The sequence below is a fragment of the Drosophila nasuta genome, chromosome 2L, assembly GCF_023558535.2.
Source record: "Drosophila nasuta strain 15112-1781.00 chromosome 2L, ASM2355853v1, whole genome shotgun sequence".
In the NCBI taxonomy this organism is placed as follows: Eukaryota; Metazoa; Arthropoda; class Insecta; order Diptera; family Drosophilidae; genus Drosophila; species Drosophila nasuta.
In genome coordinates, this window is record NC_083455.1 from 3811815 (window position 1) to 3825617 (window position 13803).

The 13803-nt window shown below is 42.2% G+C and overlaps 4 protein-coding genes across 5 annotated transcripts; 1 reads left to right on the forward strand and 3 right to left on the reverse strand.

The window, feature by feature from the left end:
- The first annotated feature begins 172 nt into the window (after positions 1-172).
- On the forward strand, positions 173-6277 carry LOC132798892 (exportin-1). Its single transcript, XM_060810902.1, has 7 exons — positions 173-674; positions 1334-3037; positions 3117-3487; positions 3551-4030; positions 4088-4420; positions 4498-4863; positions 4951-6277. The coding sequence occupies exons 2-7, from the start codon at positions 1549-1551 to the stop codon at positions 5098-5100; spliced, it is 3189 nt and encodes a 1062-aa protein (XP_060666885.1). The 5' UTR covers positions 173-674; positions 1334-1548; the 3' UTR covers positions 5101-6277.
- A 101-nt stretch (positions 6278-6378) lies between these two features.
- On the reverse strand, positions 6379-9192 carry LOC132798893 (alpha-N-acetylglucosaminidase). The gene is made up of 3 exons (XM_060810903.1): positions 9047-9192; positions 8668-8955; positions 6379-8611 (listed from the first exon to the last, which is right to left on the reverse strand). Exons 2-3 carry the CDS (start codon positions 8896-8898, stop codon positions 6503-6505), a joined length of 2340 nt encoding a protein of 779 aa, XP_060666886.1. The 5' UTR covers positions 8899-8955; positions 9047-9192; the 3' UTR covers positions 6379-6502.
- Positions 9193-9730: 538 nt separating this feature from the next.
- LOC132798788 (fibroblast growth factor receptor substrate 2) lies at positions 9731-12639 on the reverse strand. Of its 2 annotated transcripts, none has more exons than XM_060810769.1 (2): positions 12383-12639; positions 9731-12295 (listed from the first exon to the last, which is right to left on the reverse strand). In XM_060810769.1, exon 2 carries the CDS (start codon positions 12284-12286, stop codon positions 10802-10804), a length of 1485 nt encoding a protein of 494 aa, XP_060666752.1. In that variant the 5' UTR covers positions 12287-12295; positions 12383-12639; the 3' UTR covers positions 9731-10801. The 2 variants fall into 2 exon arrangements, with proteins under 2 accessions (XP_060666752.1, XP_060666751.1); XM_060810768.1 differs by having other exon boundaries at positions 12387-12638.
- A 69-nt stretch (positions 12640-12708) lies between these two features.
- On the reverse strand, positions 12709-13773 carry LOC132798790 (uncharacterized). The gene has a single exon (XM_060810771.1). The coding sequence runs from the start codon at positions 13444-13446 to the stop codon at positions 12898-12900; it is 549 nt and encodes a 182-aa protein (XP_060666754.1). The 5' UTR covers positions 13447-13773; the 3' UTR covers positions 12709-12897.
- Between the last annotated feature and the right edge of the window lie 30 nt (positions 13774-13803).

The window sequence follows — 13803 nt, forward strand, 5'->3', positions numbered from 1 at the left end:
TCACTGAACATTGTCAATCATTCTATATTTATCGAAACTATTATATTCAATATGTGGAAATATAGGACGAAAGCATGTGGCGCCAATCTCTAAACTCGATAAGAAAAAAAAAACTGACATCTTCGCAAAAATCGATAACCCTAAATGCAACCCTTATTTGGTACAGGGTTGAATTTTCTGAAGATATGGGTACACTATTTTATAAATTGTGCCGGTAGATGTTTGTTACAGATCATAAATTTTGTTTTGTTGAAAATAAAACCCCAATCGCCTCTCAAAGAGATCTGAGTAATTTTGTTGCGACCAGTTGTAGACTAATATAATTTATATAAATTTTGCTCGATTCCGGCACCGCGCATGACGCTCGTGATCCATCCCTGGTTTTCACCACAGAAGGAGAAGAAAAGTACTGCGAAAAAGTTTGTTTAAAACACACAAATTGGTCACAACGTCAACCGTTGTTAGCCAAATTGCAAATAAGTTCTCGGAGTACATGTGCTTAAGTACATCTGATATACATAGGCAATACTTGTGTGCCACGCGAATTGAAATAAAATTTTTTTTCCTGTCTGGACAATAACGTAGTCTTTTTCACTCGTTTTGCGCTCTTCGTTTTGCACGCTGCTTCTTTTGGAATCGTAGGTTGGTTGCAACGCTTTTCTCATAAAAACTTGGTAAGTGTGTGAAAGACGTAAAATATGTAAATATGCATTAAAGTCAATTACAATAAACAAAAATGATGTTGTTCAACAACCCAAAATCGGGAGCACATTATGAGCTTGTGAAATGCCTTCGCAGTCTCATCCGAGATGCGTTGCGCTGCTTTGATTGTATTATGCATGTAAGCGGCATGTGTGTAAGTGTGTGTGCTCGCGCGTGTGTGTGTTTTAGAGATGAGCGATTTTTGAATGAGTGAATAGCGGCAATAAAGCAGCAGTAGATCGCGGGATGGGTCTAACCCAGTTTGTGGTTGCGACACAATCAAATGTAAACTATGGCAAACACCATTTTGTCTTTAATGGCGTTTACTTTTCTGTTTTGCCGCAAAATCAAAACAAATGCGTATGATTTGCCAATATGAAATGCTTGGGATGAGTAACAGGTATGAATATATCGTTCATCTCTAGTGCGTCTGTGTGAGCAGCAGCAGCAGCGTATTTGCAAAAAAAAAGTGTAAGCGCGCGCTACAAGCAGGCATGCGTTTGTATTTGTGTGTAGAAAATAAGAAAACATACGAACAAATACATGCATACATAGCTATGTGTATAAAAGAAATATGGTTGCCTTTAATGCCGATAAATATATTTTCGATATTTTCGATTCTTCTCTGTAGGGTCCCAATCCGAAACAGCTGCCAGTCACCAAACAATTCCTGGACACGCTTTTTCCCCGCCCTCTCCTGCCAACCAGCAACGAGTAACGTCGTCGTCGTCGATTTAGCCGGAGGAGCAGCTAAAATCAATCAAAATTAACGCGGACACAGCTACTACGACTGGTGCTGCTGCTGTTGAGCGACGCAGACGTGAACGCTGCTTTTACTACAAAGCGATGGCGATGTTGAGCTCCGATGAGGCGAGCAAATTGCTCGATTTCAATCAAAAGTTGGACATCAATCTGCTCGACAAGATCGTTGAAGCACTCTACTCATCGCAAGGTGAGCAATTGCGTTTGGCGCAGGACATACTTACCACACTGAAGGAGCATCCAGAGGCATGGACACGTGTCGACAGCATACTCGAATATTCACAGAATCAGCAAACCAAGTTCTATGCGCTTCAAATTCTCGAGGAGGTGATCAAGACTCGCTGGAAGGTCCTGCCGCGCAATCAGTGTGAGGGCATCAAAAAGTATGTGGTCAGCCTGATCATTAAAACATCCTCGGATCCGGCCATCATGGAGCAGAACAAAGTTTATTTAAATAAACTGAATATGATACTGGTGCAGATATTGAAGCGAGAGTGGCCACGCAACTGGGAGACATTCATCAGCGATATTGTTGGCGCATCAAAAACGAACGAGAGTTTGTGCATGAACAATATGGTAATACTGAAGAATCTCAGTGAGGAGGTATTCGACTTTTCGCTGGGGCAGATAACGCAAACGAAGTCCAAGCATCTTAAGGATACGATGTGCTCGGAATTTTCGCAAATCTTTACGCTTTGTCAGTTTGTGCTGGAGAATTCAATGAATGCGGCTCTTATACAGGTGACACTGGAGACGCTGCTACGCTTTCTCAATTGGATACCATTGGGATACATATTTGAGACGTCACTGATTGAGACACTGATCTTTAAGTTTCTCAGCGTACCGATGTTTCGCAATGTAACCCTAAAGTGCCTGTCCGAAATTGCCGGCTTAACGGCAGCCAATTACAACGAGAACTTTGCGACGCTCTTCAAGGACACGATGGTGCAACTGGATCAAATTATTGGTCAGAACATGAATATGAATAGCGTCTTTCAGGGTGGCAACGATACGGAACAAGAACTAGTGCTCAATCTGGCAATGTTCCTCTGCACGTTTCTGAAAGAACATGGCAAACTAGTCGAGGATGCCAAGTATGTGGACTATCTGAATCAGGCGCTCATGTATCTGGTCATGATCAGTGAAGTCGAGGATGTTGAGGTCTTTAAGATCTGTTTAGAATACTGGAATAGCTTGGTGGAGAATCTGTACAATACCGAATTCTTTCATCCCACACTTGAGTCATCTAAGCGACAACAAGTGTATCCACGACGCCGTTTCTATGCACCCATCCTGTCCAAGGTGCGCTTCATAATGATATCACGAATGGCCAAACCCGAGGAAGTCTTGGTCGTTGAGAATGAGAACGGCGAAGTGGTTCGTGAGTTTATGAAAGATACGAATTCGATCAATTTGTACAAAAATATGCGAGAGACTTTGGTTTTCCTCACTCACTTGGATTGCATGGACACTGATCGCATCATGACCCTTAAACTACTGAATCAGGTGAATGGCACTGAATTCTCCTGGAAAAATCTCAACACTCTATGCTGGGCCATTGGCTCCATATCGGGTGAGTTATCAAAGATTTAGCTTATGATTAGAATATTCATGAAGTACTTATGCAATGTTTTAATCTTTGTCCTTTTTAGGTGCCTTCTGCGAAGAGGACGAGAAACGATTTCTGGTCACTGTCATCAAAGACCTGCTTGGCCTGTGTGAGCAAAAGAAAGGAAAGGACAATAAGGCTATCATTGCATCCAATATTATGTATGTGGTTGGGCAGTATCCGCGTTTTCTGCGTGCTCATTGGAAATTCCTAAAGACGGTTGTCAACAAGCTGTTTGAATTTATGCACGAAACGCACGATGGTGTGCAGGACATGGCTTGTGATACGTTCATCAAAATCGCCATCAAATGCCGTCGTTATTTTGTCACAATACAGCCCAACGAGGCGTGCACCTTTATTGACGAGATCCTTAGCACAATGAGCAGCATAATTTGTGATCTTCAGCCCCAACAGGTAAGTGAAACAAATAAAATTATTAAGTAATACATAATTTTATACCTTGAAACTTTTTTTTAGGTGCATACGTTCTACGAGGCTGTTGGGTATATGATTTCGGCACAGGTCGATCAGGTGCAGCAGGATGCACTTATTGAACGTTATATGCTGCTGCCTAATCAAGTGTGGGACGACATTATATCGCGTGCATCGAAAAATGTAGACTTTCTGAAGAACATGACAGCGGTGAAACAACTCGGTAGCATACTGAAGACAAACGTGGCCGCCTGCAAGGCATTAGGCCATGCTTATGTAATTCAATTGGGTCGCATATATTTGGATATGCTGAATGTGTATAAGATCACGTCGGAGAACATCATACAGGCGATTGAAGTGAATGGTGTCAATGTGAACAATCAGCCTCTAATTAAATCAATGCACGTTGTGAAGAAGGAGACGCTCAATTTGATAGCCGAATGGGTATCCCGCTCCAATGACAATCAATTAGTTATGGATAACTTTATACCGCCCTTGTTGGATGCCATTTTAATGGATTATCAGGTGCGTTCACTTGACTCTTACTCCCCTTGTCAATTCTAATGTAGATCCTTTCTGTAGCGGTGTAAGGTTCCGTCGGCGCGTGAACCCAAAGTACTAAGTGCGATGGCAACGATTGTGCACAAACTGCGTCAGCATATCACGAATGAAGTACCAAAAATCTTTGATGCTGTATTTGAATGCACGCTGGATATGATCAATAAGAATTTCGAAGATTTTCCACAGCATCGTTTCAGTTTCTATGAGTTACTGCAGGCTGTCAATGCGCATTGCTTCAAGGCGTTCCTCAACATACCTCCAGCACAATTTAAGCTGGTCTTCGACTCTGTTGTGTGGGCATTTAAGCACACGATGCGCAATGTTGCTGACATGGGTTTGAATATCTTATTTAAGGTAAGTGATAATTCTATTTAGATCTCTCCGTTGACATGATTTTTGATGAATGTTATAATAATTGATTATAATTGCAGATGCTGCAAAATCTTGAACAACATCCGAATGCGGCGCAGAGTTTCTATCAGACCTATTTCACCGATATACTTATGCAAATCTTCTCAGTGGTAACTGACACTTCGCATACGGCAGGTTTGCCAAATCATGCCATTATATTGGCCTACATGTTCTCGCTGGTGGAGAATCGAAAGATAACTGTCGATCTGGGGCCCATACCGGACAATATGATATTCATACAAGAATATGTGGCCTCATTGCTAAAGTCGGCATTTAATCATTTATCAGATAATCAGATCAAAGTCTTTGTCACAGGCCTTTTCAATTTAGATGAGAATGTGCAAGCATTTAAGGAGCATTTGAGAGATTTTCTCATACAGATACGCGTGAGTAAAATGTCCTGAACTTACGAGTTTTCGACTCGATAATCACGATTTCAAATTGGTAATCGATTTACTTACTTTTGGTTACAGGAGGCCACCGGAGAGGATGATTCGGATCTGTATCTGGAGGAGCGTGAAGCGGCATTAGCCGAGGAGCAATCCAATAAACGTCAAATGCAACGTAATATTCCGGGCATGTTGAATCCGCATGAATTGCCAGAGGACATGCAGGATGAATAAAATATGCCCTGCAACATCTGATTGTGATTGCATATTAGTTGAAGCTTAAGAGAATGCTGAGATGATTGATGATAATATGATGTATGAGTGTTTTCTCATTTGGAGAAAAAGTATAAATGTTTGTTTGATTGAATGCATATGAGTATAAACGTTATATATATATATACACACACACACCTAAATACACACACACACACACAAAACAACACAAACATCCGCATACTGCTGACAGTTTGCGTATATGTTGAATTAAGTACGATGATGCGATGATAAGAGAAATGTTGCGGTTAAGGTGCGCAATTGCATACCTTAATATGATTAACATATTTTTGCGTACTTGCCGTCACCACCACCAAACAAGCAACCAAATCACGCACCCCCTCCACATCCTCCTCCTTACTTAGCTGTAAAGTATCGGCGTTCTAGATAAGCAAAATAACGATCGATGCAAAAACTTTATACATACAACATAAACACTAAAAACTTATAATAATGTTTGTTTGAAATTTTAAGCTGATTGAACATAACTGTAGAAATATCGTGTATGAATGGAAAATCAAGCGAACACAACTCCCCTCCCTTCCCTGACCATCACATACGACTTTTCACACAAGAGAAAAATAAATTAAAACACATTCACGAAAACTAAATTGTAGTTTGCCCCCCACACAACACAAGCCACATACATCAAGAAATTTATTGAGTAATTATATGTAGAAACTTGCATAAAACTCAATATCGCAAAAAAACAAAAACAAAATATAAATAAAAAAACATTTGTATGTACTACAAGCATGTAATGTGCATTGTAATGAACTGTACCACAATAAACACAGCACACACATAACACACACATTCTCACATATGCAATTGAGCAACAACAATAGAAATTCGTATGCGTGTGATTGATTGATGCAGATGTTTAAATTTTTACATTTAAATTAGTTTGTACATTAATTTAAATAAAAATCAATTAAAACACAACAAGTTATATATTCCTATGTATGTATGTTGCATTAGCAGGGACCGAAACATGATTAATGAGGCAAATTATATCTACAACTAGAACAACATCATTTGAAATGGCCAACTTTATTTGATTCGCAAGTTTTTCCCCCGAGCCCCAATTTTGAACAGTATAATGAACTCAAAGTAACTATTTTATGCATACAAATGTTTTTTATTTTATTAAAAAAGTAATGGATATTTTTTATATTTATATTAAAAACCAAAAATTATATTTCTTTTTATTTTTATAAATAAAACACAAAACTGATGATACAATTTGATTTCGCCAAAAAACTTTTCAACTGTCTTCTCTCCCATTAAACATTATGGCCTCTGCAAATGTGGTAATAGTTTTAGAGTTAATTTAATAATCTTATACTCTAAAAAGTTTCACTTAATGTTGCTTTGGTTGCCGTTTTCTATGCCGTGCTTTTCCCTCACTGACGCCAAGCTCAACTCGATTATTATGCAGGAATTGCGAATCCTTGGCAAATGCATTCCACTTTATATAGATCTGTTGCGATATGTGCCAAGTGTTGCCCACGGGTTTTGTTGGATACAATTTGGTTAGATTGCTGAACGGCAGTTCGATCTCATTGGCAACGCGCAGCTTAAAGTTGGTGGCATTAAAGGGCACATTGGATTCGAGGGACAAGGTGGCGGCGTCCAGGAACATGGACCATCGTGGCTGATAATAATCACGCACCAGGCCAGACCATTGTTTAGTGGCATAGTCAAGAATCTGGCCATTGGGACCCCAGATTGTCAGCTGATTACGAGCATTGAACTCATACACAATTCGTTGATCCGCACTGGGCGCCAGCTGCTTGGCATCCTCCAGCCAGGTGCCTAGCAGAAAGTGAGCTCCACTTGCCAAGATGCGCTCCATGTCATCGAGCATTTGCAGCATTTTGCCAGCCAAATACTGAAAGCGATCGCTTTGCGTCTTACGGTATGCTGACCGTAGATTAACGTAGATGCGATCAACGCTGACCTGCAGAAACTGTCGTGTTATGTCCACCAGATCATGCTCATAGATTGCATATCTGTCGTCCTCCAGAGGAACAATATCCTTGGCTGCAAGTAGCAGCTGCCAGGCCTCGTTAATAATCGATGCATTGTACCATATCCACGGCTTAAGGTTGAGTCCAGGTCGCCGATTCATCACATACTTGCCCCGCATGCGCTGCAGTCCTTGGAAATCGTAGACACTTCCACGCAACATCTGCCAATACTGCGTCAAACGACTGTCACTCACACCGTAACGCGTCAGCGCAAAGTGATCGAACCAGTCGATCAGCTGCAGTTCATCTTTACTCCAGCCCCGCTCGAGTGTGAGCGAAAAGATCACGTAGTTCTGATTGATGCCCTCAGGCGTAATGCCCACGCCCACCATACTGCTGTTGGGCATCGTACGAGCGGCTCCAATGCCACTGTTGATTAACTGTGCCGAGCCAAACATGCCCAGCGTGCCTCCGAAATTGTTAAGCATGCACCACACAAATGGTTGTCCATAGTAGGAATAGGTGCGCTGGTACTGTGGGAACTGTTCGCTTTGGAGATCCAGCACAAGAATGCGTCCACGTGGCACAGCCGTGAGAAAGGCCTCAATCAAGTTATCGCGCCAATAGTCGACCTGCAAAAACATCCAGCCTTGCAGCAACCACACAGCCTCGCCATCCACGGTGCGCATAGAGTTGTAGATCGCCTGCGACGTGGCACGCATGTAATCCGGTTCAGCGAGTCGTGGCTGCATTTCGTTAAAGGGATCGCAGAAGTAGATGTGATTTGAACCATAGGTTTGCACCACGCGACGCAGAAACATGGTGGCCAACTGCTGGAAAAGTGCATCATTGGGCTCTACGAAGAGATTACAGCAATAGGGATCGGGAAAGTTATTCCAGCGTTGGGCCAGCGAGTAGCTGGCATTCGGAAAGATGCGTTGCAATGGCTGCGGCACATGTCCCGCAAACGCTGGCAATGCCACGCTCATTCCCAGCTCACGCTGTGCCTGCAGAATTTGCTGCTGTAGTCGCTGCTGGAGACGTCTGTGAGCCGGCGGCAATGGACCCGCCCAGCCTCGTATGTTTCCCATGCGCTGCCAGGTCTGAAAGGCGGGGCCCGCAAAGTGTGCATCAATTTCGGCTTCGCTTAATCCCAGTTCCGTGTAGACATCCTGCCAGATAGCTTCCTGGTTGGGAGCCAGCGATAGATTAATACCCATCAGTGCCATCCAATCGATGTGACGACGCCACTGCTCCAGATTCCACCACACAAAACTATAGCTCCAAGTGCAAACATTCTGATAATAAATAATGGGACTCGCGGATGCGGAACGCAACGTCACATTGGGCAGCTGAAGATTGTCGGGAAGCTCGATGCTCGTCTTGAACCATTCCAAATCCTTGTGCAGCACCTGCTTCAAATAGTGATGGAAGCCCTTGCATATTGAGACTCCATCGGATCCCACTATTAACACTTTGCCACTTTGCTGCAGACTAATCTGTAATTGAAGCATACATACATAAATAAAAGTAGTTGTTGCTATTATTAACTTACTTGATAGCTGCGGGTATCGAGCAACTTATTGACCTCTACATCAAACCAATTGCCGGCTGTGTTGCCCACCACACGCCTTATAAGCTGACGCACAGCTTCCTCCTGAACATCAGGCGATGTTGCGGGCGCAATACGTCTCAATAGCTCAGCGCCAAATTGCTGACAATGGCCGTCGCGCAATTGATGGAGCAAGGCCAAGATCAGCAATAATTTATTCACACATCCGACCATGACACTCCGTCGCTGCGTAAAGCACAAATGCCACTGACCGTCGTAATAATAAGGCAACTAATAGAAATGTAGAAATGGGAGGTAAAAAAACAGTGCAAAGCGCGCGATAAGAAGTGGAACATGAGAGATGAAATCTCTCTCTAATTACGTTTTGTAGCAGTGACGATGCTGCACTTCAGCCTCACATTAATTTCCTGACTGGAATATGCCAGTTGAAAAAAATTCAAAATTTATTAAAAATGAATAGTTTTCTATAGCTTATTTTACTTGCTCATTTATTGTGAACAACGCAATTGTTTTCAAGTTTCAAACGGTAACTACACACCTTAGGTGTGTACACACTGGACAATGCTCTAATCGATTACTTAATCGATTAACTTTATTAGTAATCGCTGATTATTTTAAAATTAGAAAACTGTTATACATACGTCACTTTGCTGCATTTATATCTGAGAATCGAACATATTAATTAAAATAATTAAACTATAATTAATACATATTTTTGTGGCCAGTTTATTTGTTTTTAAGTTGCGAATAGTAAATACACATTACAAGTCTGTTTACATTAGACAACCATTAATCGATTAATTGATAGCACTGCTTGCTATTTCAAATGTTCAGAGACTGTTATACCAGAACGGACTTACGTGCACAATGTATGTAAATAAAATGCCTTCAATCTTCCGAATTTAACTCCCAAACAGCGAAAGAGCGTCCAAAGAATTTTCACACTGAGGAAGCTCTAATCGATTACCGATCGTCTTAAGCCATTAATTATGCTATTTATATTGACAATAGCGACTAGGAAAAAATTTAAATAAAGTTTGCTTAAAGTTTCTGTTAAGTTTTATTGCACATGTTTGTCTTAGACACTAACAATAATAATACAAATATTCTTCAAATTGGTAATCCATAGATAGAAGCAATTACATAATATGCCGACTGCTGCTGCATATTCCAATGACTCTAGCACAATTTGTAACATACGTACATATGTAAAATGTTTTGAATTCCTAACAATTTTGATAACAATAAAGCAAATACGTATCAAATCTAAGTTTAAAGCTGCTAACAAATTCAAATGCCAAAACCTTGAACATTAGAATTAAAAAAAATAAATTAAAAAGAAACAACAAGAGAACTATGCTCATTATACATAATAAGCTTTCATCTGTGCGGCCTTAAAAGTTAACGAGTATATCTAAGCTATATGTATATAGTAAGTGTGTATATATATGTTACATACATTTTAAAAGCTTTTCATCTTGCAATCACTTAATAATAATTAATTTGAACAAATTTTCAAAACGACTAGCACTAAACAGCCCCTTGTGTATGTAAAAAACTTATACATATAAGTATGTGCACAATGAACAATAAGTACATACGATGAAACAACCTGGTTACAATTTATGTTTTTGTTGCGTTGTGTGTGTGTGTGTGTGTGTGATTTCACTCTCTAGACAAATAATTGCCGTCAACACTCACCCAACGTATATTTTTGGCATTTTTATATTAGAATATAGAACGAGCCGCAGATGGAACCCGTGTTTTCTATTAGGTAAATTCGTTGTGCTGTCTTTCACTACTCGTCACTTGTTGCAAGTTACTAGTCATTAGTAAATTGTTACTCGGTGCTTCTTGCTAGTCACTAGTCCTTTTACTCATAGATCAAGTAATCTTTCCGAACACATTTCCTATGCCATGTGATGCGCATTTTGCAGTCTTCATACTGTGGTTCAGTTGTACTAGTTACTCTTCATACTTCACAAGTTACTTTTCGCTCTTCACTCTCCACAAATGACTCTTTAGTTGTTATTCCTCACCCGGCTCTAGTTACTTATTACTCGTCATTTGCCACTAGTTAATTATTACTCATCATTCTGCAGTCGTCCTCTTCCTGTTATTCACTTATCGAGTAGGCTTTCCGAACACATTTGCTATGCCTTGTGATGCGCAGCTCACAGTCTTCATGCGTATGGTCCTGATGCTGCTGCTGTGGTTGACAGATTGTAGCCACCTCACCGTCGTGATTCGTGGGTGCCGTCGAGGATTTGTTCAGCGCATAGGTGCGTATAAAGTCGATAGTCGAGTAGCCTTGCGTAGCCACAGTTTCGGCCGCTGTCGTTGTCGCTGTTGCTGGCTGTGCAGTTGCTACAGCATTCGATGTGCGATTCTGTGCAGATTGCGTAGCATCCGTTGTGATTTGCCCTTCGGGCGTAACTGGCGCTGTTGCTGCCGCTGTCAGCGAGAGGCCGCTGCCAAAGCCATTGGTCACAGTTTTGGGGGAACTCTGCGCTGGACTGCGTGGCTGATCCAAGTCCAGCACTATATAGTTCACTCCTGGCAAGCTGGTGGGTGTAACTGGCTGTGGCGGCTGCTGCTGCTGCTGTTGTTGCTGCTGCACCTGCGTGATGGATGCTACCGACTGTTGCGAGCAGTCACGCGGCAACAGTGGCAAATCCAACCGATTTATATTCTCATAACAACGTTCATTGCAACCCGCCGAGCCCAGTGGTGTCTCGAATAGCTGCCGCTCGCGTGGCGTCTCCACATTCGCATACAGACGCAGCGTTTCGTTCAGTGCCGGTGCCGACTCCTGCGGTGGCAAGTCCGCTGATATTGGCTGCTGTCGCCGCATCGTGCTAAATTCACTGTTCGAGGAGGTGGGCGTGGCTTCGGATGGCGAACTGCGACTGTTCTGCTCCTGTAGCAACCGCTGCAGTGGCTGATCGAAGTAGACATTCGTGTTCGTATTTATGTAGGCGCCTGGTGTGATGGGCGACTGCAGATTACCAGTCCCCGTTGCCGCACCTATCTCGCCCATATTTAACTGGAGATTGGGGAGCTGCTCGGGTGAGTCGTTGGTGGCGCTTGCACTCGACTCATTTGCAGACTGCTGCACTTGGAGCGCAGCACGCGCCATCATCGGAGCCGGTTCCAAGTAATTATTGCTGTGCGGCTGCACATCACTGCGTCCCATGAGCACGGATACCGAGTGGGTAGAATTGACGCGTTCCCGCTCGCGTTCCACCTGGGCAAAGGCATCTGTGTTGACAGCATTGATGTAGCGTTGAAACATCGGATATAATTGCTCCGCATTGTGGATGCGAAAAGTATAGATGCCTGGCCCCGACATGCATCGACGCCCCGCTTCAAACGAAAAGAGATCGCCATTCAGTCCATAACGTCGCAGATGCTGCAGCGCCCAGACAATGGGATCGTAGCCGGGTGTCAAGAAGATCAATTCACGCGGGGTCAATTCCAAGTAGCCGCTGCGTATAATGGGCGCCTCTGGTCCGCTGGGCTGCAGATGGGCGACACGCACTCGAAACACATTTTCCTGGCGAAGTTCATGCAGTTTATTGGTGCTCGTTATGCAGCCCATGACGACACTCTACGCAATATTCAATAACAAGAAAAACATTTAGTTAGACTATCTTCATTTGGTGCCGCTGTCTCGCTTGCACTCGCACTTAGATACCTGCCTATGGCTGAAGACGAAGACACAACAGTTTTTATCTCTAGCATGGAAACGGTAAATTGGGTATGGAAGTGGCACGTCGTTGATAATAATAGTAAGATGACGCCTCAATTGGGCGAGGGTTCGTTATGCGCTGTCATTGACTCCATTGCACTTAACTATTATTTTAATGCCGAGTTTTAACCATCACATGCAAAATATGTGTTGTTTTTGTTAATATGCTGCGGTTAGAGCTGGAAAGCAATCGATGGCACATTATCGATACATCGATATAAACACTGCAAGCGATAGCCTAGACTGAAATTTGTCAAAATCTAATGGCAATATTATAATAAACAAAGTTTTCAAACTGCCGCTTTATTTGTTTCTAGCACACGTTACAGTAAAGACAATCGATAGCATTATCATAATTATCATTACTCTTAAAGCTATCAGTTTAAAATAAACATAATTATGCTAATTGAAATTCTAAATTAAATGAAGTGTCCTTGACAGACGTGATCGACTAGTAGCAATCACCCACCAGTAATGCCCGCCAGATAAATATCCATGGAATTTTTGTCCAAATGGTCAATTTGGCGACGTTTGGGGATTGGTTGGATATGAGGCAATCGCGTCCCATTTACTGCATTCAGACTTAACATTGAGTCGTCATCCCAAGGTGATGCCGCTTGCACTTCCTCGCGTCTTCGCTTGGCCGACGATGTTTCGGAAATTTGTTGCTCTCGACTTGACTTAGAGGTTGTCGACGGTGCCGAAACTGCCGAACTATGTGATTGATGCTGACTCGAGCTCGCGTCCGAAATGGAGTTGGTTTGCATTTCAATGCGTCTCCTATCCCGTCGCAGTCGTTTTGCTTGCTGTAACTTCTTTGTGTAGACATTCCGCAGCGTGTCATAGCAAATTCCACACAGCAGAGAAGTACTCCGTATGTCTGCATTCAGATACTTGGCGAAGCGAAGCAACTTTTGATCACTAATAGTCTTGTGTGGCGCACGTAGACGATGCTCACCCAGGGCACAATAGTGCCTTACGAATGTGGTCACTTCATCCGACGGCTGCATTATTCATACAAACTGTAAAATTTCTTCATAGGCGCTCCTGCTTCTATGTTTTCCCGCCGTAACGCAAACACTTTTTAATGTGACCAACAACCATAAACACAATTTAGCTGAATCCAAATTTTAAATTTAACGAATTCATTTACAGACAATATTTGTGTTGATGTGAATAATGGCAATTTTAAACAAAAAACATATACGCTACTAAAATGCAAATTGCAATCACTCTTCAATCTCGTTTCACCTATGTATGCAGGAATGCAAGTGTTTCCAAAATAAATATTTCAGTTTTTGTATGAAATTTAATAGAATGTTTTTGTTCACTAAAACAATGACACACTGCTACACATTAAAATACCT